We start from the raw sequence: 27719 nt of genomic DNA, 5'->3' as shown, positions 1-27719 counted from the left end.
TCCAAGCTAAAAATTCTCCATGTTGAGATAAAATAACACCTTTAATACATTGTCTTCAAAAACATAAATTTACAATCAACACTAAGAATTGCAAGTTTGCCTGTATAGTAGGTTTTCAGAATTATCCATTCTCCAACATATAAAAAAATTTGTTAATTTTGGATATTGAGAAAGAAAATACTGAACTAGTCTCTGAAAAACATCAGTGGATATATTATCAGTTAGAATTTTTCATGAAAAGAGAAAAATAACTATAAAATATTTCTTTATTTTCTTTAAAAAATAAAAACACATTAAAAAAATATATATCTAAATCAATCATAAGGAATGATTATGCTGTAAATATTGCACAAGCTTCTTAAATAAATTCAGAAATTTTTAGATATTCTGTAATTTACAATTGTACAGCTGGAAGAAGTTTTCCACTGCAAGAACCAAATCCAATTCTAAAATTATTGGCTTGGCAATAGCCTGGAAAAAGAAACACAAATATGAAATATATCCTTAAAATAAATAAATCTAAAATTAATATACTGTAATGATAAGCCATTTATGAAGTAATAAATGTTCTTTGAGTGAAAAGATTTTTCTCTAAACTTAATTTTTTATGATATATTTAAAACAAATAATTCAAGTATATTTTAATTTTTTTTGGTAAATAAAAAACAAACATGATCAATCGAAAAGGAGTATTGCAAAAAGTAGCAGGATGAATTTGATGTTGCTGTGAGTTGGTGCTGTCCAACTGACATGTTGCATGTCATTAATTCCCAATCTGTAGTGTCAGTTCACTATTTTTATTATTATTAATCTTTATTAGTACAAAGGGTGGAAGTCCTGTTACTCTGGGGGCTAAATAATTACAATTATTAAAAAAATATACATTTTACAAACAATAAATCAAAAATTTACATCAATAATTATTTTATTACAAATTCTTAAATTTTGTCTATTATTTAGTAGTTACTGTACATCTTTCTTCTGAATTTTAATTACAAAGTTATACAAATTGTACAGTTCCTTCTTTGAGAGTTTAAGTAAGTTTTCTCTAAAGTCTTGATTTCAGCTCATTATTATTATTTTAATTAAGGCATTTCCAATTGTTACGACACTTGCACTACAAAATTTTTTATAGTGGAAAATTTTAAAGAAGAAAAGTTATCAAAATTATGGTAATGGTTTATGTGAGAATATTCCAAATCATCTGCACCTATAAAGGTTATTAATACAGTCAAACCTGTTTTTATGCGCTCTTTTTATTTGTGCGATTTTTTTAATGCGAATTTTTAATTTGTGCGGTATAGTTGGCGACTAGTCTCGTGCGATTCGTCATGTCTTACATTGACTTATTATAGCTAAGTAAACTTATTATAGCATAAATGCACTTATTATAGTAATATTATTGCATGAATATGCGAAAAATGAAATAATTTACTTTTTAAGTCAACAAAACACCACCTGGACAAAAATATGTAAAACAGACGATAGACCAGACGATGCAGTCAAGTGCTGACATCTGTTGTCAATAAATTCTATTTCGTATGGTTTTGAGTTATTTTCTGTGAGACTTTTTTTATGCGGTCCCTGTTGACCACATAAAAAAAATATTTTTTAATTGTGTTGCGAAAACTATTATTTACAGCCATTCGTGAAGTTTCGTGAGATTTTTTTAATGCGTTTTTTTTAATGCGGTCCCTATCCCCCGCATAAAAACAAGTTTGACTGTATTTAACTTTTTATTAAATAACACTTTTTGGAATCCGTGTGTAATAAAAAAAAAAAGAGTTGTACTAAATAAAGTTATCTGAGAAAAGATCCGTATTGTGCTTGAATGTCTAGAAAAGGAATTCTGCAAAATCTTTAAGTCTGGATGTTATGATTCTTCTGTTTACACAACAAAATAAATATATATATATAATTTCAGCCTTTGGTGAGTACTTTTATTTATTTATAGTTTTAAATGTTTCTAGCAATGAATAGCATGGTTCACAATGTCACTGAGTCTAATTTGTGATGCTGTCAATTCCTGAGTAACCTTTTCATTTGATCATTTGGCATAAGCTTAATAACATTAAAATAATAAGTAAGTTGATTTTTCATGTTAATTTATTCTTAATATGTTCTTGAGTTTACTATATAGCTCCTTTGTAATGTCTAATGATAAGTTCAAAATACTTTATACACTATGGATCAATTGTCCACTATCATTAGTCATTATAGTATAATTTATGGTTGATTGTTAACCATAGTTCAAAATATCAAGCAACATATTTTATATCGTGGTTTTTTATTCATAATTTCAGAAATATTACATAATAATAATGTTTTTAAATTGAAAGCTTAATCCTTTCTTTAAATGTAATTTTATATTTTCAGATCATTTTATATGTTCATTTTAACAGACAATTGTAAATTAGTAGCAGATAAATTATACAACTATTCCTTATGATATTAATGGTATCACACAGGACACAGTACAACAGTAGAATCTGATGATGGGAGCTAATATCCTGAAACAAGTAAAACGGCAAAGCCATTCTTTGGATGAGAGCATGTCTCAGAAAGCTCAAGCAATGCATGCGCAAATTGTGCATCTTGCACTCGCACCCGTTTGTAGAAACAGTCTCAGCATTTTGTATTTTATTTTGACCTGATTCTCAGTCCCCTGACTACCTACAAGTCTGGTTTATTTTATGTGCATATGATTTGGGCACCAAATACTCTGTGCCAAATTACAACTCCTGACATGTACCTGTACTCGTTCATACCTCTAAGGTGTACAGTTGTTGACAGCAGTGCGATTTTAAAGATGAGACATAGTTTTGTCAAAACTGTTTATGAAAAATAAAATGTTGGATTCCTTGAAAATTTCTTTTTCTAGTGTCAGTGCTCTTCTGTTGAATTCAACAACTGATTTAAGAATTGTTACTCAAAGTAATTTGTTTTTTAACAAAATATTGGAAATACTTAAAATATTTAAAAATTAAAATGTTCTTGATTCAAATAAAATATTCCCAATGCATTTGCAATGACTGTTAATAAAATTATAAATTTTGAAAATTCTTTCTTTACTTATATCTGAGAGAATAAATCTAAAATTTCTACCTGTTATGATAACTTCATCTCCATCTTTAAGAAAAGTTCTAGTTTGTCCATCTGCCAAAGTAATGGGTTTGCTACCTCGCCAAGTCAGTTCTAACAGTGAGCCATATGAATCAGGAGTCTAAACAAAATCTCATTAATTAAAGATTTGAATTATAATTTTAATTGAGAAATGTTTTACTTACTGGGCCACTAATTGTGCCTGATGCCATTAAATCTCCTGTGTTAAGATTACATCCTGTTATTGTATGATGTGCCAATTGTTGTTTCATTGTCCAATACATATACTAAAATTGGTATTAATAATAAGAATATTGTGATAACAAATTTAAAGAATTATTTAACTATGATTTAATAATATTCATCTATCATCCTTAAAAAATTTATTAACTATATTAAATTTGAATGATTGAGTTATTAAGATGAGAATTATGTTGGCCCAATCACATTTATCTTATTTATGGGTCCAACTAGATTTGGACTCATAGGATTAGATTTCAGCTCTCATATCATTCACACACAGACTATAGTAAATCATATAGCAACCTAATCAAACAATTTATCTATACAAGATCTTATTCAATAATCAATGTAGCAAGAATATCCCTCTCTTGTTTTCTTCACATTTCTTCATTCTGTTCTCTTATAGACTTGTACAAAAAATTGAATCACTTTTTTAGGATCATCATCAACTTTGTTATAATTAATAACATATTTTAATGATTACTAAATTACTTAATTCGTATTAAATCTCGTGCGCAGCAACAATTTGAGCAGTGCACGGCTGTGCAGCCACGCAGCTTAGAGGGAACATTGTACAAGAGTATTAAATATAATAATGCTTATATTACAGAACTTTTTTGTATCTTTTCTTTTTACACCCAATTCCATCATCAATAAACAAATTTAAGGTGTTAAAAGTTCAAGAACTCAAATATATTTAAATATGATAAAATAATGAAATGAATTTAGTGTCTAAAAACATCATATCACAAAACATTAATTTGTTCTTTTGTTCAAAATTATTATTATTGGTGATTTGAAAACTATTCTTCAAACTGTTAGTCTGCTATTTTGTAAAACAGTTGTTACTAATATTTTATGATTTAATGCTTTTATACATGAAATTCAACTCATTGTTTTATCATATTGAAATATTTAGACCTCTTAAACTTTTACAGAGAACACCACCTTGATGGCAATCTTGCATGACAAATTCTCTCAGGAAAATTCCTAAAAGGGAGATCACTACACTACAATAACAAAGTATAAAGTCAATCCAGAAAACAAAAGCAGGACTGATGCTACGCTCAATTGCAGTGTATTTAATAGTTTCAAAAATAGGTATGCCTTCAATATCAAAACAAGCACAATTTCCTTCACATCCAGGTCTTTCTCAATTTGGAAAACTAAACTGTGTAAAGCAGTCCCACATGATTTACCAGACTGATAAGCAAACTGAAGAGAATGTAGAGAAAACAAATGTCCCTAAGATGCCTATCTATAACAAAACAATGGCTAATAAGTCTACCAAGACACTGCACACAGATTGCAAAGCCACCCATCATTACAAGGGTGGAGAAAAAGCAAGGACATATTATTCACTGTTTAGTTGTATTTCATGATAAGTTAATGATAATAGTTTTATATTTAAAATTAACTTATCATTAACTTATGTATGATTATTAAATTTTAAAATGTGTCATTATTTATGTGAAATTTTAAATATAAAACTATTTGCCAAAAATATGATGACAATTGTATATGGAAAATGATATTTTAATACTAAAAGTAATAAATCATTTAATGTTTATTGAATATTCTTAATTTAACATTAAAATCTAATTAAATTCCAGCTATATTTAGTAACAGAAATTGTTCTGATTTTTATGAAATTACAAAAATGAATTATATTGAATGGAAAAGTAGATTGCATTTACTTATTATGTGATTTTTATATAAATATAAAATATGTCTGAATGTTCATTTGATCACATTTTTAAGTATAGCATTTATTGTGGTATTACAAAATTACTTTTTTACAATTGACAGTTAAATCTTCATATGTATTTTTATGTAGAATCAGAATGAAAATTCAAAAAAAAGTGTTATTAATTTTTCTATTAGTTCATATAATGTACTGCAAATGATTTCACATTACAAATAAATTCTATAATAATCAGTTAATGTTACCTATGGTTCCAAGATGGTTGCTCGTTTGATTCCAGCAAGGAAACAGTGGGGATGCACATTGTAACCTAACCTAACCTATTCTAATAATTTCGTTGATAATAATTATGGTAATTTATTAGAATAGGTTAGGTTAGGTTAGAAAGTGCGTCCCACTGTTTCTCTTCTTCTATTTGCTAGAATCAGAGACGAGCCGCCATCTTGGAACCATAGGTAACATTAACCTAATAATCTAATAAATTTTAAATGAAATGATAAAAAATAAATATGAAAAGCTGTAGTTTGAAATGTATCACTTTGAAAATGATATTTATTATAAATTAAAAGATTTTTGGAATTATCTGATTGAAGCTGTCATTTTATAACAATTTCCAAATATAAATTCAATATTTTATGATAATTTATTGTAACAATAAATCAAAATCATTATTAAATTTGTAGCAAATCTTACATTAATTATAAAACATTTAAAATATGTTACCTTGAAATTTGATTTTGACACTATAGTACCTTGATTGGAATTTTCAGCTGTAAATATTCATTTGAAATTATAAATTATATATATTAATATATATAAATTTTAAATATCTTAACTTATAAATTTTTAATTTTATCTTATATATTCATGTGTTAATCTTTTAGGGTCAATATCAGAAAATAAAAAATGTAAATTATGTATAGAAGATGAAATTTCTAAAAAAAAAAGCTAAAAAAAAGATCACTAAAAATCTTTTATTACTTTTTCAGAGATGCTTTTAAAAATGATAATTTTTATGTAAAATATTTTGATTATCAATAAATGTATACGTGTTGAAACTTGTTAGGGCTAAGTATGTTTCCCAAGTTATTTTTGTATAATTGACAATGCAAAAACTCAAAATTAAATATTTAATTGAGCACTTTTGCTTGAACATTCTGAGGAAGCTCAAGTTTCTGTTGTTCCGCAAAGTTCGTCTATTATTACAAAACTATATATTATTACAAAACACATAAAGGCGTCTTGTAATAATATATAGAAGTTCTAGCTTACAGTGAATAGAAAAATTCATCTAATCTAATTTATGAAACATACTTAGTTCCAAGAAGTTTCAACACCAATATACTTATTTGTAATGTTACTCAATAGCTGTTTGATATTTTTTTGAATTATAGGATTTAAAAACAAAGTTTACATTTGTAGAATAACAAATTTTCTTTCTTCAGAGCTGCAGAAAATTAGAGGATTCTTTCTCAAATATTTTTTAATTTGAAATTTAAAACTGTTCTATGTATAATTGAATTCCATTGTTCATTCTAAACATTCTGAGGAAGTTTGAGTGTTTGAAGCAAAAGTGCATAATTAAATATCTTATTTTCAATTTGTGTATAGTCAGTTATGTGAAAATAATTTATGAAACATATTTTAATTATCATTTTTTAAAAATTCTCTTAGAGATTCGTAAGAAACCTTGCTGATTTGATATAACATTTTAAAATCCAATTTTACTGAAATAGCTTTCGAAATTGGTAATTTTATACAAATACCTGTAAGAAGAGAACTGTGTATTTCATTTTACTTTTATTGCTTCTTAAATATATGGTTATTTATTAAGTGTTAAGTTATGTTGGAAGAAAAAAAGATGCTGCATTTAACATTAACAAACAGATTCTCTAATGTCCAAAAAAAAAAAAAAGTCTCTCTCTCCAGACAACAAAGTCTACAAAAAGGTACAGTCAAAACTGCACACGACACTTTTGATGACCATTATTAAGAAAAAAGGTGCCAAATGTGTACAGCAATGTGCTGTAGGAAGAGACTGAGGAGCATTCATCTCAACAGAAAGTACAGTAGAGAGTTGTTTATCCGAACCCCAGTTATCCGAACCCCGGTTATCCGAACGCTTTCCAGTCGGACTGTGTCATGCTGAATCGAACTTTTTTGGTACTAGATTTACTTCTAAAGTATAATTTTTATGTTTTTATATTCTTTAATATATTTATTTTGTTTGTACAAAATAAAAAAATAATTTTTAACGATACAATAGCCTCGATTATTATTATAAAAATTTTCGTTAGGCTTAAAATCGACGAAAATTCAACACGAAGCGACATGCAATGGAGAAAAATTTCAACATTGGATAGGTTAAAATATTTTTTCATACATAATCAGTTATCCGAACAAATCACTTATCCAAGCAACCCCAGTCCCCAATTGATTCGGATAAACGGCTCTCTACTGTAATTGAAAATTGACTTTTGATGAAATACAAACAATATCATTTTTTATAAAATATGTTAATTTTAAGAAATAATATATAGTTTTGCATCAGTTCTTGAAATTATGAAGTAAAAACTATTTCTCAAAATTTCTCAAAATGTTTGGTGTTAAAACTTACACAAAGAATCAAAAATTGCCAGTTATTTAAGATTATTTTTCAACTGTAATTTAATTAATTCAGAATATAATTCAGCTTTCAAATACTACTAACTTGTATTTTTATTAAAATTAATTTAATTAATTAATTATTTAGAAAAGTCTACCAAAATCAGCCAGAATAAAATTCAAATCTGTTCTAGTTATAAATAATAAAAATAATCCAGAAAAAAAATTCTTCAGTATTTGGTATTGTAATTTGATTATAACTTTTGGATTTATTGATTTGCATATAAGTATGTATATATAATAAAATCAATCTAAACAAGTAATGTATGAATTATATGTAACTAAATATGGAATACATTATTACTTATGTTTAAGATTATGAATATTTGTATTGTAACTAATCGAAATACTTAGATTGGACGTCATGCCAATAGTTGTATTAAGTAAGTTGTAACAGTTGTATTTGTAACTAATCTAAACATTTATATTAAAACATTATTAAAATTATAAATTTTTATAAAAATTTAATTACGTTTGATCATAATTTCCAATTTTATATCAAAATTAAATGGATCATTGTGGAAAAGATATGGAAAAGGTTTAGGATCCTGAATGGTATTTGGGCAGAGAAATGGTTCTAAAGCTTCAAATGTGACAATCCATGGACTGATTGTTGTACCAAGACTCTTAGATAAAAATGGTCCAAGAGGAACATACTCCCATTTCTGAATATCTCGAGCTATAAAATAAAACTTTCATTTGTTAATTTATAAAAATTAAGATTTTATTATTTTTAAATTTGCTAATTTACGAATATCTATATGTAAAGTTCATTTTCTGATCATTTTATATTTTTTTAAATTTTATGGCAAGAAAGGAAATTAATTCAAAGAATGAAAATTTATTATTAGTCATGGTCATTACACTCTAAAAAGTTATCATACCATAATAGTTAAAAAAATAATATAAAAATTACAAAAGAAATTAACTTACGCATAGTAATTAATCACCATAACTTGATTTATACTTTAGAATAGAGATTTCTCAATTAACATGACGTTATATATCAATAGTTCATTAAATTTCCTAAGTATAACTTGAAATTTTATAATATTCGCTCATTTGTAAATACACATTAAAAATGGATGTGGCAGAAAAATATCAATAACTTTATTAAATCATAAAAATTCTCCTTTTTTTACTAAAGTAATTTTTGTTCCTTATTTCAAAGCAAAGTCACTTCATCTTCAAATGCTGCATAGTTTTAAATTCTTTCAAACAAGAATAAACTTAAATTCTACAAAAATTACTTTCAAAAATGATATTCAAATTTTTGATGTTTACATATGTAATATTTAAATATTAAATGTTTGAAAAACACTACATTGAAAAATTAATTCTTAATAATTAAAATAAACTTTAAATAAATTCTTACCGCTCCAATCATTCATAAGAACCATTCCAAATATATAATCGTGAGCTCTATCAATTGATACAGGTTGTCCTAATTTTGATGGTAGTCCAATAAAAAATGCCATTTCTAATTCAAAATCCATAAGTCTTGATAATCCAAATTCAGGTGGTTTATCTAATGAGAGATAATTCATTGTTAAATATTTAATAAATGTATTGAATAGTAAAAAAAAAATTCTAAAATTTAAATAAATATCCAATATAAGTATAAAATTATAAGACAAATTTGAAGCTATTGTAAATTAATTAGAAATTTAATTTTTCACAGTACTAAAATTAAATTATTTTACATTTTTTACAGGGATTTTCAACATTTTCATTTTGATATATTTTCAAAAAGGTGTGTATTATTTCCTCTTGAATAAACTTATATATTTGAAATAAAAATATTAATAACTGCAGTACCTTTACCTATTCTAGCAACTTTATTTCTATGTAAAACAAACATTTTCAATGTTCTCCTAAGACCTTCCTGAGGTATTATTCAACATTGGAAAAGTCTAAAGAACACAATGTATTTCAAAATTCAAAACCTCCAATCAGATGCACATTATTTCTAAAAAGAAACAAAGTTGCTGGACCAGATAAATGTAAGGTAAATGTGTTGTTTCATCATCCAGTTTTGTGAAGTATTTGCTCTTAATGTATTTCAACTATTTTAGATTTTGATTAAAAATGTTTGACCTGAATTTTTTTCTCTCTTTGCATGCCATATCAGAAATCCTGACATCGGCGAGCACCTGGCGCTGGTTAATAAGTGGTTAGTTAAGATGCCAAGGTGTATCCTGGGGAAGTTACAACCAGAGTGGTTCCCCATTGCCTTCTCTGGTGCGCAATGTTACGCAAAGGGAAATGGAAAGGGAAATTTTTTCTAATGATAGAATAAAATATAAAACTTTAAATTCTACAAAACTTGGCATCATTATGTGAGGGAGACCAATGTTTGCTTCTTAAGGTAACTAAATTACAGTAAGTTAGATCAAATGTTTCATTAAGGGTTTTAGAGTAGGTTTAAATATATAATATTGTTAAACATGCATAAGTTACAAAAGAAATACATGAGTGTTGGGAACCTATATTGAAAAAATAAATTTTAATAAGGTAATTAAGAAACTAAAAAGTAGCTAAAATTCATGAAGAAGCAGTAAAATATTAAACATTTATTTATATATAATTTTAAAAAATCCTTTATTAATGCAAATTAGTAATTGTTTTGTAAAAAATTATAGTGTAAATATATGTTCAATTAACATTTTTCAACATTTGTAAAGTAAAAATACTAAAAATTTTAAATTATTTGGTTTAATAACAGTGTTTGATCAATGTTTTAAAATAAAAATGTTCAAAATACTGTTCTAAAGCATTTCTTGTAAGAATTTTGTGGATTGATGAAGGCTCAAAAAGAGCCAAAAACAATTTTCATAATTAAATAAGTTTAGTAACCTTTAGAAGTAGTCATCAGTCTCTTATATAGATTATAAAACATGCCATCTTGTAAACTTATTTAAAACTTTCATTATTTCTATGTTAAATTTTCAAAAAAAAATTTTTTGATTTTATTTATTTTTTCTCTATTTACTCACTTAATCTTTAACATTACACATATCAGAAAGAAATACAGCTTGATAATATTCTATAGCACATTTAAAATGTTAATTTTCACAAATTAGATATGTGCAAATATCAATATATTATTGAAGAATTCAATATTTTCTGAATTTAAAATTAATTCAATATACAGTGTAATTATCACTATAATAATATTATATATATATATATATATAACATAAGAGATCCATTTAATATATATATATATTAAATGGATCTCTTATGTAATTCAAAATAAAATCATTTGAGCTTCATTTAATATACAAATAATGATAATTAATTTATAATTTCATTATCTATAATTTTGGTGTAAGATTTAGTTACATAATCATCAAGCTCATTTCACAAATTTTCATATGAAAACTAAATAAGATTAGTTAAAGCTACATTTTAAAAACTTAAAATGACTCCTAGTCATACCTTTGTTTTTACTGAAAAAATGTTTTCAATAAAATATTAAAATTAGTGTTAATTTTTGTTAATTTAATAAAATTGAATGTGCTCTAATCATCATCTCCAAGAATTCTACTAAAAAAGAACATCTTTTCAATTGAGTTCCTGAAGATGAATGTTAAAACTTGAAAGCAATAGAACATTGAATTTTGTTAAATTAGTGTTATTTATTATTAATTTTACCAATTTCCTTAAACCCATTAAAAGCATTTGTTTTTCTGCTTATAAACTTAATAATTAATTTAAAAACTTTATTTTTGTTCAAGAGAAATTTAATCAATTAAATAATGACTAATTAAGCAAAAAACTTACTATCATCAGCTCTTGTCTGTCCATGTGGTCTGTGAATTGAGGTTCCTGAAACAACAACTGAAGAAGCTCGCCCATGGTATCCAACTGGTAAATATTTCCTAAATTGATTGAAAATATAAAAAGTTATTTCATGATTAAATAATTATTACAGAAAAAAAGAGCACTTTGAAAAATGTTTATAAAGAATTAATTTTGTCTTGTATACTATTAAAATAAAAGATGAAGTGGCTTAGTGCAGCATTTCTCAAACTTCTTGGTAAAGTGGACTCCTTAAGCAGGGAAAATTTTATTGCGGAGCCCTGAACTTTTTGGCATCCTTTGCTATAAATTTGTACAATTGACAGAGGAAGAATGAGGCTTTAAATGTTTTATTTTTTATTATTACTTCATTAAATGATTAAAATACATATAATTGTTTGTAATTATTTATTAATAAACAATTATAAACATTTTATTTTTATCATTCAATGAAATGTTAGTTGTACGAATGATGTGTGATAAGGACAAATAGCATCTACCATGCTGAAGTGTACTGCTGACTCAAATAAATAACTGCTTGCTAAAAATATTTATAAAATAAACAAATAATGCATTTGATTCATTTACTTTAAAAATGTTTTAAAAGATTTATAGAGCCCTAGAATTTCAGTTGAGGAGTCTTAGGGCTCCATGGAGCCCACTTTGGGAAATGCTGGCTTAGAGAATATAATATTAGGCTAGAATATAGAATGATGCAAATTCATAAGTTTAAGGATGCTAGATTTTTTTTCCAATTCTTTTCTGCTTACAAAGCCACTCATTAATATGGTTTTATAGACATTTAACAAGAAGTTGAGGATGATTACAAATGAGTATATGCTGCAATTTTCCCAAGCAACAAGTCTGAATTAAATATAATTTTCCTTTATACAAATGATTTTGAAATAAGACCAAATCATCTCTCTTCCATCCAATAATATTGGTAAATAAAATAATCATTGCAATTGTTTCAAAATTTCAATTTAATAAAACTTGCAGACTTAGTAAAGTGCCTAAAATAAAACTATATAGAAAACTACTCACCAAATTATAAACATTTTAACTAGGTTAATTTTACTTCAAACAGAAATTAATTTATAAACACTAGAAATAGGACAGTACCACCAATAATTAGAATTTGATTACTGTTTGGACATTAAATATCTGAACTTGTTGATTTTACATGTATTAATACATACCGTATATTTCCACAGATAAGATGATAGTTGAATAAAAAAAAAAAAGGCCCCAAAATCCAGGGTCATCTTATAGGACTGATATAAAAAAATTAGATTGAAATTTATATAAATTGAAACTATTATAAAAAAACGAACAAACTGTAATTATTTACTAGTAGAGAGTAGGGCATGTCCACAAAATAGAATAACCCATATGACGTTTTTGTGAATAGTGAAGGTCATTACCCGAATGCCAGAATCAGTGCGAATGTTTGCAACAATAGCAAGGCAGAAATAAAATTTGTTCATTCGAAAAATTACAAATAGGACAATTTCGAATACGCTATACAGTATTATTATCCAGATGATGATCGCTGATCTAAACTAAATTCATAGGCCATTGATAGTTTGGGAGTAGTCTTATAGGACAGATATATGTTAAAACTATAAAACTTTGACGAAAATTTATACCTCGTCTTATCTGAAAGTCGTCTTATCTGCGGAAATATACGGTATGTACCAGGTGTACCAGTTAATAATGCAGATTTTGTTCAATAGCTGGCATTACAGATATGTTGATATATATCTGATTTGATATGTATGCCATTTTGTTGAATTGACAACAAGCTTGACAACTTTATATGTCAAATTTTCTGAAAATGTTAACATCATAGATATTTTTACGCTTAAATATGTTGAAGTTTGCCATGAAAAAAGATATTCGTGGGAAGTTTTAATTCATTGCTTTAGTTTGAAGAGAAAGGCTGCTAAAAGTTATCATATACTTCGTGAAGCTTATGGTAAACGTGCCCCATCTCAAGATATTGCAAGGCCAAATCACTTCAGAAAGAATACAATATTTTGCGTTTGGTGGGATCAGGAAGGTGTGGTGTATTATGAGCTTTTAAAACTAGGTGAAACCATTGATACTGATCATTACCAACAACAAATAATCAATTTGAATCACATTTGGATCGTAATTCAGAATGGGCCAGAAGACACAGCAAAGTAATTTTGCTTTATGATAGTGCACCATCACACACTTTGGAACGAGTTAAAGACACATTAAAAGATCTTGCCTGGAAAGTATTAACCCACCCACCATGCTCATCAAACCTTGCTTCTTCTGATTTCCACTTGTTCTGATTGATGGCACATGCACTTTCTGAGCAGCATTTAAAACATACGAAGAAATAAAAACATGGGTCTCTTTTTGCTTTGAGGCAAACCATTCAAAGTTCTATTGGGATGGTATCCATAAATTACCTGAAAGTTGGGGGAAATGGACATTACTTTGAATAAGGCACTTTTGATGTTTCTTTTGAAATTATTGTGTTTTCTGTGATTAAAAAATCTGCATTATTAACTGGCACACCTGGTAAACATTGGTAAATTAAAATTGGCTTAATTTATTAATGATAATAGTAGAAAACAAGTAAGAAGAATACAAGATAATTTATGATTGAACAGATTAAGATATTTCAAATTTCTAGAAAAAAATAATTTTTTAAGTAATGTGATCTTTGTCAAAAATGGAACTAAGTTAGTCTAATTCAATTACAGAATACAGAAATTGAATAAATTTTTAAAATTTTTTATAGAATATAAAATATTCTATATTTTGAAATATTTGTATATATGTTATGTCCCACTCCAAGAATGTTGCTCGTTTTGTGAATTAGGCAGAGTTTTTTGCTATTTCACAAAATAGGCAATTCAAAATTAGTCTACTTCATGAAATTGTTATTTTATATTTTCCAATAAGTTACTGACTTTTGTTTTACTCACTGCATTATGACTTAGAAAATATGTTGGATGAAAATTTATTTTTAGCATTGTTTTCTTACTTAAAATTACTTAAAGATATTTTATATTTTCTAATTATGTTTATTATGTACAGTTCATGTTACATTAAATACCAGTAAGTATTCATAGAAAAAACTTCAAAATTAGAAACTGCAAGACAATGAACGGTAAATGAAAAAGAAACAAAATAAAAGCTCTCCAAAAGCCTTCATTTATATTCCATATAAAATATCAAACAAAAAAATTGAACATATTTAAGTTTAAATTACATAAATAATGCAAACTTTTCCAACAAAATGGTTCTTCATAATACATAACTTCATATTTTCAATAATTTTTCTTTGTCTACAATTTAATTCAATAATAAACTTTATACTGGTATATGGATGATACATATTATTTGGTGAAATTTTCTTTGATAAAAAAGGAAGATAAGCAAATTATCAAGAAACAAATAACTCCTCAATATCTTTGTTAACGACATCAGAGCATGTAAAAAAAGCTATATGAAAAGTATTCTGTAACATGCCTGCTAATTCTATAAACAATATATTTCATATTGTTTTCAGTTATGACAACTAAAGATCTCAAATAACCTATACATGTTGAAATATTCCCAACTTATCACTGTTTATATTATGATTAGTAGCAATATTCATCATCAACCTTATCTACACACATGTGTATATGGACTGCTTAATGATGAACAAGAAAATAATGATTTCTACTAATTATTTGTAGTGTTTCTAACTTATTGAATCTGTAAGCTGGAACTATCATATAATAAAGAAAATTCTCACCTTTCTCACACTTTCTAGCAGTAACTGTTTAATAAACCAACATTTTCAGCACATTCAGAAACCTGATGCAGGCTTTTGAATGTGGCTGAAAATGTTTGTTTATTAAACAAACATTTTCTTAATATAATTTTCTCGAAATATAAAAATAGAACAGAGTGTTCTATTTTTATATTTCGTTCACCTGAGGATGATGAACATAAGTTCATTGAAAGTGTTAGTAGAAATAAAAACTGTTAATACCAAACTCAGTGTGTTTTTACTTTCTTTTTATGTGATATTTGGCATGAGGTTCAAGCTGTATCATCTATAAGATTTATATACTTAATGACATATACTTACACATATGTATTATTGTCTTTTTAATTATTTTTGTTTAAATTTATTGTCAAATTAATATTAGTACTTCCTGAAAACTGAAAGTTTAAACATAAAATAACACTAACTTTAAACTTCAGTAGGAATCAGTATTCTCACCAGAATGTTTGATCTTTCTAAGGTCATCATTAATGAAACAGTCAAAAACGAATTCCTATTGAAGTTTAGTGTTATTTTATATGAAATTAATAATAAAGCAAAATAAAAAAGAAAGATCAAAAATAATTCATTTAAAAGTAAGCACAAATATGAATAGATATTTATATTGTATTTTAAAATTTTTTGTTGTTTTATCTTATTTTGCCAAAATTTAAAAAAGAGCATACAATTTTTGATTAACAGGATGGTTGCTACAAGTTTGCAAAATCTTTCTATATCATAATGGATAATGTCGTCATTATCCATTGTGATATAGAAAGATTTTGCAAACTTTATCACACTCCACATCTTCAAAATTACAATAACATAAATTTGCATTCATGATGGGGAAAAAACTATATCTTATTGTATATCTCATCAAAAATATACAGTCAAACCTGTTTTTATGCGGTCTTTTTTTGTGCAATTTTTTTAATGCAATTTTTTATTTGTGCGCTTATTTTTTGTGCGATTTTTTATTTGTGCGGTATAGTTGGCGACTAGTCTCATGCGTTTTGTCATGTCTCACGTTGACTTATTATAGCTAGATAAACTTATTGTAGCATAAATGAACTTATTATAGTAATATTATTGCATGAATATGCGAAAAATGAAATAATTTATTTTTTTAGTCAACAAAACACCACCTGGACAAAAATATGTAAAACAGACGATAGCACTTGACTGCATCGTCTTGTCTATCGTCTGTTGTCAATAAATTTTACGTGCGTTTTAATTACGTTAATTAAACCTTCAAAGTGCTTTCACATTCCTGGACCATTAAGATAAGATTCATTTCAAAGCGTAAATTGAAGGTAAATGTACTGTATTATTTTTTCTATTTAAATATAAAATTTTAGGATTTTTATTTTATGTTTAGACATAATCCCTGAAAATGAATAAGAGTGAAAACAAAGCGAAGAGGAAGATAATTTCCTTAGAAACTAGGACTACAATTTTAAAATGAGTTATTTTCTATGTGAGACTTTTTTTATGTGGTCCCTATTCACCACATAAAAAAAATATTTTTTAAATTGTGTTGCAAAAACTTTTTTTATAGTCACTCATGAAGTTTCGTGCGATTTTTTTATGTGGTCCCTATCCACCGCATAAAAACAGGTTTGACTGTAATTTGCAAATTTTAAAATCCATTCATTTTCTGAGTGAAAAACTAAAATCGAGCATCATCTGTATTTTTGAATACATTTAATTTTAGTACTTACCAATTAGGCATTAAAGCATTTTCTTTTCCTCTAAACATTGTACCAACATTAGTTGCATGTTCAAGAGAAGAATAAAAATCAGTATAATCACCTTTCATATAGAAAAACAAATATATATGCATGAATAGATTGAAATATGTGTGGATAAATGTATTATTTTTAATAATTGTATTATCAATAATTACAAATATTTATAATATAAACAAAAATTTAGTTAAATTAATGTTACTTTGAATTTAAAAAGTATATTATCTTGATTAAATAAAAAAATATATATTTGTAAAATAAGCAATACACATTTAACAGTGTGTAAATTTTGAGAAATGGTACTATTTTAAACTCAGTTAATGAGCCACCTTCTCCAACCTTACCCAATGTTAAAGATGTGTTGCTTATTTCATTAAATTTACTAGTGGCTAGCTGAACTATCAATATTCAACAGTGAAAAGTGTGTATAAAATAACAAAATTTAAATAAAAATCAACACAATAAATAAGAAAAGATACATATGAATTTATTTTCTCATATAAGGACTATTTGAATATCTTAACTGCTTTTCACATTTTATTCCAGAAGCATATAAATTTTAAACTAAAGTTTTTGAATATTTAATCTGTTTTTATCCAATTTATGAAAGTTTTTAGAGCTTAGATGAAACAAAATGATTTATATTCTTAAAATTCAATATCCTGATGTTCCAAGGAAGGATCATGGATTTTAGTTGTCGTACAACCATTTCACATAAGTCCCCTGATACAGGGCTCCCTGTCGGCACCCCTCTTCTTTGTTTGTATATCGTGCCGCCAACTAGAATCCAAGATCCTTCCTTGTTACCTCCCCAACATCATTTTATATAAACAATACGTGGATGATATAATCATCCTGATGTTCTATTTTTACACTTTTTGCTACTTAACACTTTAATTTATATTCTGGAAATTGGTTGTCTGATATTTTGTTATAGTATATTAATATAATATCAATAATGCCAGTTTAAAAAATCATTCATTTTAGGTACTTTAAATTTCTAAATAAAAACATTTAATAAAGCTATTTTAATGAATATTTTTATTATAGAATGTTTTTTAATGATAAAATATTATTGGAAATAAAATTAAAAATGCTTCAAAAGAATTTTAAAGTTTAATAAAGCTTTCTTGAAAGCTTTTCTTGAAATTTATATATATATATGTTGGTTTCTTAGAAAATATGGACCTGTTCAATAATAAAAAAGATCTATAATCTTTACAATTCCAAATAAATGAAAAAATTCTGAATTTTTAATGTTAATTCTACATCTGATTAAATAATATAAATGGTCAAGTTATTCAATTATTTTTTAAAATAATTTGATATCTTATTAAATAAATATTTGTAAAAGCTAAATAACAGCAAGAAAACAAAATCAATTAACAGATTATTAATAACTGATTGAACAAATCAAAACCCAAGAGAAGTATTGGTTTGTAATTGTAATTGGTTTTAATTTCTATATTTTATGACACTAACAATATTGAATTTATCAATTAACAGATATGAAAAGTTATCAAAAAGAACTGACTTTAGCAAAATAATATATTTAATCTCTAAAATACGTTTAATGTTCTTTTTCTCTATAAATCTAGAGATAAAAATGTTATGAAAACAACAGATATTTCAGGTGAAACACAAAATGAACAACTGGTTTCAATTTTATTTAAATCATCAATAGCATAATAACTGAATATTAAATAAAAACTGTTATTTCTTGTTCATCTAGTATTAATGAACTATGTAATTCATTAATATTAGTATTCACTCTGCTAAAATTCAAATGAAAACAGTTTGAATAATTGATTTGTGTAATTCTCTTGCATAATTCTAATTATTTTTTTAATAGTCTGTTGTGATGGAAACAGCATTAAGATGGAATAATATTACAAGTAAAAAGTCTTGAAAAAGTTTAGAAATTAACACTCTTTGCTACTTTAAAAATAATATTTTATTTTTAAGAATTGTTCAGTGTTTATATTTTATAATTATTAAAACATAAATATTGTTATGTTTTACAAAATGTTCTACTTTTTAGTTAACATAGACTTTTAATAAAATATTTAATTACTAGCTGTTACCCGCAACTTCGTTCGTGCGGATTTTGCAAGCAAACCCTATTTACATTCAATATTTCAACAACCATAGTAATTGTTATATAACACCTACCACAGAGAATGATGAGAATTGCTAAGAATCAAACAAACTGTTTTTAATTTGATAAATTTTCTGGAACTTTTACAATCGTTCTATAATTGAACCAATATGCAATAACAAATTCGAATTTAAAACGGTTCGAACATTTGGTTAAAAAATCAAAATATATAAAAATATTTATAACAATGTCTGAAATGTTATCAATTTAATACACCTAAGTACTCAATGAAGACTAAATGAAGTTAAAAACAAAAAATCTCATCTAAAATAATACAGTAGAAGTCGTTCTTCAGGTTAAGACTTAATCCTCCCCCTCTCCCCTGCGGGGGAATTTCGAAAAATCCCTTCTTAGTGTTCAGTGTTCATTCTCATTGCGTACCCTAACTGTGTACCAAATTTCACCTCTAGGTTCTGCATGCACTATGATGGTTGCGTCAGTTAATCTGCTATCGGAATGTACTATAATGTAAAATTAATTTAAAAAGAAATGAGAGAGGAGTAAGTTGTAGGGATGAAGAATGAGAGTGAGGACAGAGAATGTGTGAGAATTCTATGATATTCCAGAAAATTCTGGAACTTTCTAGAAAAAATTGGAACATTCTCATTGAAGTGTCACACATTTTCAAAGTCAACCACTTTCAACCCCCGTATCTCCCACACCCTTATAGCTATCAAGACGCAACCACCAGAGTGCACAATGGGAGACTTGGGGCTACTACCACACACAAACACCATTCATGTGTGATGTGTAGTTTTGGCTGCAGAGTGAAATATAGGCACAAACATGTCCATTTTTTTATATATATATATTTTAAACTCACCTATAAAAGCAGGTAAATGCATTTTTGCTTCACTTTGATAAACAAAGGCTCTGAAAAATTAAGCATATAAATAAAGTTTTCAAAATAAATTTTTATATTTAATTTTATATTATCAGGCTTTCAAATGAAAAATTTCTCAAACAACTTAAAATGAAAATGTTAAGTACTTCATATATGAAACTAAATGATTTTTATCACTGTAAAGGATCTAAATTTAATTTCATTTCAGATTCTCTTAAGTTTTAGAAGTAACTCAGCCAAATACTTTTTTTCAAATCCTATCCATCAGAACAAATCCCAGTAAATAGTATATGTATAATTATTAATTCAAAGTTAATGATAAAAAACAAAAATCTAAAAAACAAAAACATCCAATCAATCTTTTACTTAGAACATGACAATATAACTTTTATGAAGTTATAAATTAATATAATAACTGCTGATTTGTTATTCATATATTTCTCAATAATGCTTTGTCAAAATTATTCAAAAGAAACCATAAATTAATAGTATTTTCTTATTTATCACTTAAATTATTTCTTAAGCATTTTATTATTTGAAGAATCCTTAGATCCAAAATTAAAAAAAAAATAAATCAAATACATTTAAAATTCAGATTGCAAAAATTGTTCGAAAAAATATTACAATATTTTAAAACACCTTTTAAAATGCTAAGAGCATATTAAAAAATATAATTCTAAATATCTAAAAACTGCAATGTTGTTACATTATGAATATGATAATTACATATGAATATGAATAATACATTTTGAATATGATAATTAAAAAAGTTATATTAATTATACTAAAAATTTTATATTTTGTTTATATTAATGCATATTTTTTGCATTTTATATTTCATTTATGTTTATATATTTTTGTATAAACATAAATGTAATATAAAATCTAAATCCAGTTAATAAATTAAAACAAATCATCTTAGTAACTGCTATAAATACAATTACGAGCCAATAGGAATGTACACAATACTTGGGAATAAAAACACGCAGTGTTTTTATTCCCAAGTATTGTGTACATTCCCAAGTATTCCCAAGTATTGTGTGCAGAAATATTTTAATATTTTCAGATAATGGTAGAGTCATTAAATTAAAAAAAGTTGTGTGACATTGCTAGTTTACAATTTTCTCATTACAGATCCTTAAATATAAAATCCAATCCAATTACTACTACTTAAGCAAAAAATTCATAAACCCTTCAAAGGCACTCAAATTAGAGGTTTTTAAAAACTCATCTATAAAACATAATTTGGTTGATTCTATGATTTTCATTGTATTATAACATATCACATGCAAATTATATTTTAATATTAAGAAATGTACAAGATTGATACTACAAACAAAGATTTGAAATAATAATCAATCTGATAATAATTAGAAATGTCTATTTGTAAACTCTAACAAGAAAATATTGAAGCTGTTTGTTTTTCAGGTGCTTCAAATGCCATGCATTCCTGTACAATACAAATAAATACAGTAAACACAGCTGATAGAATTTGAGAAACACCACATCATTTGGCTGAAGGGAGCATGAAGTCCATTTTGCCAAATTTTCTGCTTTCTGGACCATTCTGATTTGACTGCGAGATGATGTTGGAATCAGTGGATACAATAGAGCACACAATCACACACAACAGGCAAGTTCTGGATGTTTTAAGTTTTTATATTTCATAACCCTTAGACATCAAAAACCATTTGTCACCTTCACTACCCAACACCTCATCCCAATCTTGAAAAACATGAATATACAGTAAGACCCCGCTTAATGCGGGGATGCGTTCCTAGATGACAAAGCACTAAACGAAACAGTGTTAAATGAGGTCATTTTAACATAGAGTAAATAGGGATACACACAACCAAAAATAAACAGATTTTACTTTAATTTTAAGTTATTTTTATATTAATTTGCATAATAATATATGATAAACAACACAAACATATGCACACAAATGTAAAGTTCATTTTTGTGATGAAGGTCTTGGCTCTTCTGATATTCTTGGTTTTTGCGACAAAGTTGTGTAGTTTGGTCGCTTTCTTTTTTTTCCTTAAGCAAATGTCGGTAGCAGAAGATTGCATCCAAAATGCCTCGTTTTGCTTTGGTACTCCCATCAAAATCTGGATCATTCGCTACAATTTGATTAACGATTTTGGTTATTGTTACCAAACTTTTCCTAAGGAAATCTGTAGCAAGTTCTTTGGGTTTTTCATCTTCAGAATCTCTATTTTCCAGTTCTACATGAATTGCTTGTTTTGCCAGTTCTTGAAGGTCATCGTTGGTAAGGCTCTTACCACAACCTGCAGTAACTCCCCAATATTCTGCTCATCTACATCTCCTGTATCGATTAAGTTGACAATTTTGTCAACCTAACAATACAGTGATAGGCTCTTCTCAGTGAGAATTCTTGGATACCTCCAGTCATAAATGCATGAACAGAGTGTGGAAGAAGTTATCAGTTAATTCTTGCCAAGCAAAGTTGATATTTCCTATGGCATCCATGATGTTATATTTTTTCCAAAATTGAACAAAACAAACATAGATTTAAGAAAAGTATGGCACTAAGAAGAATTGCCACCTTTTGCTAATGGTTCCTGTTTGGGAATAATTGTATATATACAATTATTCCCAAACAGGAACCATTAGCAAAAGGTGGCAATTCTTCTTAGTGCCATACTTTTCTTAAATCTATGTTTGTTTTGTTCAATTTTGGAAAAAATATAACATCATGGATGCCATAGGAAATATCAACTTTGCTTGGCAAGAATTAACTGATAACTTCTTCCACACTCTGTTCATGCATTTATGACTGGAGGTATCCAAGAATTCTCACTGAGAAGAGCCTATCACTGTATTGTTAGGTTGACAAAATTGTCAACTTAATCGATACAGGAGATGTAGATGAGCAGAATATTGGGGAGTTACTGCAGGTTGTGGTAAGAGCCTTACCAACGATGACCTTCAAGAACTGGCAAAACAAGCAATTCATGTAGAACTGGAAAATAGAGATTCTGAAGATGAAAAACCCAAAGAACTTGCTACAGATTTCCTTAGGAAAAGTTTGGTAACAATAACCAAAATCGTTAATCAAATTGTAGCGAATGATCCAGATTTTGATGGGAGTACCAAAGCAAAACGAGGCATTTTGGATGCAATCTTCTGCTACCGACATTTGCTTAAGGAAAAAAAAGAAAGCGACCAAACTACACAACTTTGTCGCAAAAACCAAGAATATCAGAAGAGCTCGATATAATCTTAGATAGGATATATTCTAAAGGGTAATATATCATATTTATCATCTTAGGTAAAAAAATTAATAAAAAAATATTAGCTACATGATTAAACATAAAAGCATAAATAATAATAATTTACTAATTTTGTTACTACTGTTGCTAAATGGAATAGTTTGAACAGAACCTATATATATTAAATTAATTTTACACATTATAAAATCATATAAACTAACATCAGTCTTATATATTATAAAAATTATTATATATTATTAGAAAAAATGTTTTTCAATTGTTGAAAAACTCAATGTTTAACAACAAATAAATGGAAGACTGGATGAAATATGGTGCAGCCAATCAGCTGTCTACTTTCTATATACAAAATCTCTATGTAAACCAACATGAAAGTTTATTTGGCCACTTTGCTCAACAATTGCTCACTTTCTATGATGAAAAAGTATCAATCAAAAAAGCAAATTCATTGTGATATTGCAAAAGCTAGTTATCAGTTTGGAAACTTGAACTGGGAACTACAATTAAAAATGTAATAATGAAGTAAAATAATTAATAATGTATTATAATCCTCAAAAACCTCTAAATAATGTCATGTCCTGTTTTACAAAATTCTTCATTTGAAAAAAAACATCGTAAAAATAAGTATAACAAATATACATATAATTCATACAATGTTACTGTTTGAGAAATATCATTAAAAAAGCCTGTTAATTCTTACACTTATAAAAATAAATAAAAATTTAATTTATTTATTTCCAAAATTTAATAATTTAATTATGTTAAGGTTAAGATATTATAATTTACTTTGATCTCAGTTTTTGATCATCTCTCAAAGTTGGCTCATTTGAAGATAAAAGTTTTTGTAAAGTAGCTCTTGTTTCTATCCAAGCTTCTTTTCCCAGTGCCATAAAAGAATTTAGTGTGGTCTAAAATTTTTGAAGAAACATCACATTGCTTATTTTTATAACATATATTTTCTATTATATTTCATTTATTTATTTATTTGTCTCTTTATCAAGAAATGTGATAATGAAATGATAGCATATTACTTTTTTATTTAAACTGAGGGGTTGAGCAGAAAACAGCATATCCCATAAAACTAGAAAAAATGAATTACTATCAAATTGGGATTTTTGCATCATCAATCCATCTTCTAAGAAACTTTCATGGTTCAGTTACATGCCCTACAGATTATCCATCCACATTAATAAAATAATACACACAAAAATGCTGGTGAATTAAAACACAAATCCTCCTTTTTCTCAAAAACTTCCTAATGTGGAATATACCATTTTTCCACTCAGCCTCTCAATTATCATTTTATATTATATTCTTAAATAAAAATAATAATTGTTTTAAAATCTTAAAAAATTTAATTATACTTTAATCTAGTAAAATATAATTTTTTAATTCTAAAAAATAAACAATAGGAAAAGAATAAATTATTTACAAAGTATAAATCAACTTTGTAGATAAATTTTGAAATTTAAACTGCATGAACAAATATAGCTTAATACAAGGTGAAAATCTTGATTTTGAAGTATTGAAAAATAAATATTAAGTAACAAGAATGTATATTGTGTAACATTATAAAATTTTAATTTGTAAAATTTAAATTTAAAATAAAAAAAAAGATATTTAAATATTACAAAATATCTTAAAACTGTATGGATTTTTCTTTCATAGTTCTTTGAAAAAAATCAAAGAACTATGCCTATACATTTTTAAAATATCAGAATGATTCTGTTATTATTCAGAAATTTTAAATATTCTGTAACATAAAATCATAAAAATATTATATATATAAATATTTTAATATTCATAATTATTTATTGTTTGTTAAATTAATTTACTTTTATAGTGTAACATATTTAACTGACTTTATACATAATCTGTTAGATAAACTTTATCATTGAATCTTACTTCACAGAACACATGTTGCTTGTCTTTCATTATAGGTCCATTGATAAGATGTTTTATAACTGATAAATCAAGAATTTGTTCTCCAATAGCAACTCCAGGTCTTGGTTGTTCCTTCAAAAATAAAAATTTTTGATTAACATTACCTATGGTAGCGAACATGGCAGCTCGTCTCTGAAACAGTGGGGATGCACGTTCTAACCTAACCTATTCTAATAATTTTGTTGGCAATAATTATGGTAACTTATTAGAATAGGTTAGAACGTGCATCCCCACTGTTTCAGAGACGAGCTGCCATGTTCACTACTATAGGTAACATTAACCAAATCTTTTTACTATAAAAGATTTCAAATAAAAAATTATTATAATTAACATTTTATGTTAACATAATTATCTATATACATAATCATTTTTGCAGTTAATAAATATATAAATTTTAAGAATAAATTTTGTAATATAAGCAAATATTATCATCATCCTTGACATCTGAACTATAGAGTAAACTTTTTATGAACTATGAACTTATTAAATTTTAAATGAATTACTCCAGATTTTCTATAAATTTAAATTAATTTTTAAATATATAATAAGTGTGTAATAAATTAACCCCTTAAAAAATAATTAAAATGAATACTATAAAGTTTAATACTCTCTTATAAACATTTCTCTATCTTTAACAAATTTATATATTTATAATCATTAATATGAATTATATATACATGCAAGTCGGTTAATAAGTCAGCTTATATTAACATTTATTAAAAATATAAAATATAATCAAAGATGAAACTTTTTTAGTGTTTTGCCTTTCATTATTCTTTAGTTGTACATATTTAAATAAGAAATCCAATATAAAAAAAGCCTTAATGTGCAAATCAGTAGATAAAAAATATTTTATACCACCAAATATAAAAATCACAGAAATGCACTAATAATTAGGTATAAATGCTATCCTATGCGACAACGAGCCAGTGTCGCGTCGCATCGCGTGCTGCAATTCTACTGATCTATCCGTTTTATTTTTGTTAAACATAGCAATATATTGTAAATAGACATTTACATATACATTTATACCTTTAACACAAATCTTTCAATTGAAATCAAAGCTGCAGATACATAATTTGCATCGATGTCTACAGAACATTCATACGAAACGACGCGATGCGCTATAATACAGTATATACACTCAAGCGACAGATAAAAAATACGCTAGCTATAAACAATTTTATTCAAATTAACGAAGATACTCACGTTACCAGCGGTAGAGAAAACGCCATAAGGTAAATTTTGAATTGGAAAATGACTATCAGCGGATACTTCGATAAAAGACATGGTAAAAAGTAATTATAAACCTGAAAAATTGATAATTGTTTTATGAATTCTATAAGAAATCGTCGCTGTTGAAAATCTGAGTGTAGACTAAATCGGCAAGAAAAAATATCACAAACCTATGCAACAGGTAATTCACATGTGACTTGAAGGTTAGGAAGGAGTCGTTCTGCTATTTGCTCCGCGAACTTTTAGGTCTTAAGGTTGACGTTGGGCATCAGTTACTCGGACTATTGCGCCCCGTGGTGGTCGCGAACTTTTACATCTGGTCGCACCAGTGGCGTCCTCTGGTGATTATAGTATTTTATATATTTTTGAAAGTATCGCTTTAAAATGCACGTGCACATGTATCGTTAAGAACGTGTTTAAAGTCATGTATTAATCGTCGTTTTATGTTGGAAAATTGTACGCAGTCGTCTAATCGGCGTATCACAATGTTGGGTGCCGTTGGGCAATACTTGCATTTGTAAGATCAATTTTTGTATTCCCGCATTTATCATTTGCGGTAATACATAATCGATGAGGAAGGTGTTAATGTCGATGCCTTTGTGGGCGGGAGTCCAGAAGAACTGAAGAAGGGTTCCATTTTTGACCCCGTAGTTTATGATATTGTAATAATAATAGTGGAGCCATGAGCGTATATGGCCTGGAGGATGCTCTTGGAATCAGCACATATGGTAGTGTGTTTATATTTTTTGATGCTGTATAGAATAGCCTGGAGGATTGAATAGCCCCCAGCCATGAAGACTGTAGCCAGGGGATGGAGGGTGAAATGAGTATTTAGTTTTCGTCGAATGTCAAAGAAGGCAACTGTGATATATTTGTTGTATTTAGGACCGTCAATCGCTATGATCGTTTCAGTTTCGTGCTGTTCTAGCCAGTCTCGGAAATAAGTTTCAGCGGTAAGTTGTGGAAGGAATTGCTGTTGTAAAGGTAAATCGCAGGTATATATGATATTTAGAGAACAAGTGAAAGATTCGCACAGGTGGAGACATGAATTTGGTGTTTTTGAGTACACAGGCAAGTGTATTAAGCAAGGGAGATGCGTATTAGTTATGTACAATATCCGACCGTAAGGTAGGATAGTATCAGCGATTAGTTTGTCTTGATCTCTGTTTTTGATGTATCTACTGAATTGTTTTATGATGCGATAGTGGAAACGTGTCT

The 27719-nt window shown here is 26.9% G+C and overlaps 1 protein-coding gene across 2 annotated transcripts; it reads right to left on the bottom strand.

The window, feature by feature from the left end:
• Positions 1–248: 248 nt before the first annotated feature.
• Positions 249–26753, bottom strand: Faa (fumarylacetoacetase). Of its 2 annotated transcripts, XM_067280028.1 has the most exons (13): positions 26672–26753; positions 26475–26575; positions 25227–25337; positions 24108–24229; positions 20047–20096; positions 17039–17129; positions 11501–11598; positions 9090–9242; positions 8187–8393; positions 5774–5820; positions 3288–3389; positions 3106–3223; positions 249–471 (listed from the first exon to the last, which is right to left on the bottom strand). In XM_067280028.1, exons 2-13 carry the CDS (start codon positions 26553–26555, stop codon positions 395–397), a joined length of 1257 nt encoding a protein of 418 aa, XP_067136129.1. In that variant the 5' UTR covers positions 26556–26575; positions 26672–26753; the 3' UTR covers positions 249–394. The 2 variants fall into 2 exon arrangements, with proteins under 2 accessions (XP_067136129.1, XP_067136127.1); XM_067280026.1 differs by lacking the exon at positions 26672–26753 and having other exon boundaries at positions 26475–26664.
• Positions 26754–27719: the final 966 nt, after the last annotated feature.

The sequence above is a fragment of the Centruroides vittatus genome, unplaced genomic scaffold, assembly GCF_030686945.1.
Source record: "Centruroides vittatus isolate TY-2023 unplaced genomic scaffold, ASM3068694v2 contig_880, whole genome shotgun sequence".
Taxonomy (NCBI): Eukaryota; Metazoa; Arthropoda; class Arachnida; order Scorpiones; family Buthidae; genus Centruroides; species Centruroides vittatus.
Note: the sequence above shows the minus strand (reverse complement) of the source record. Positions and strands in the feature narration are given on the sequence as shown.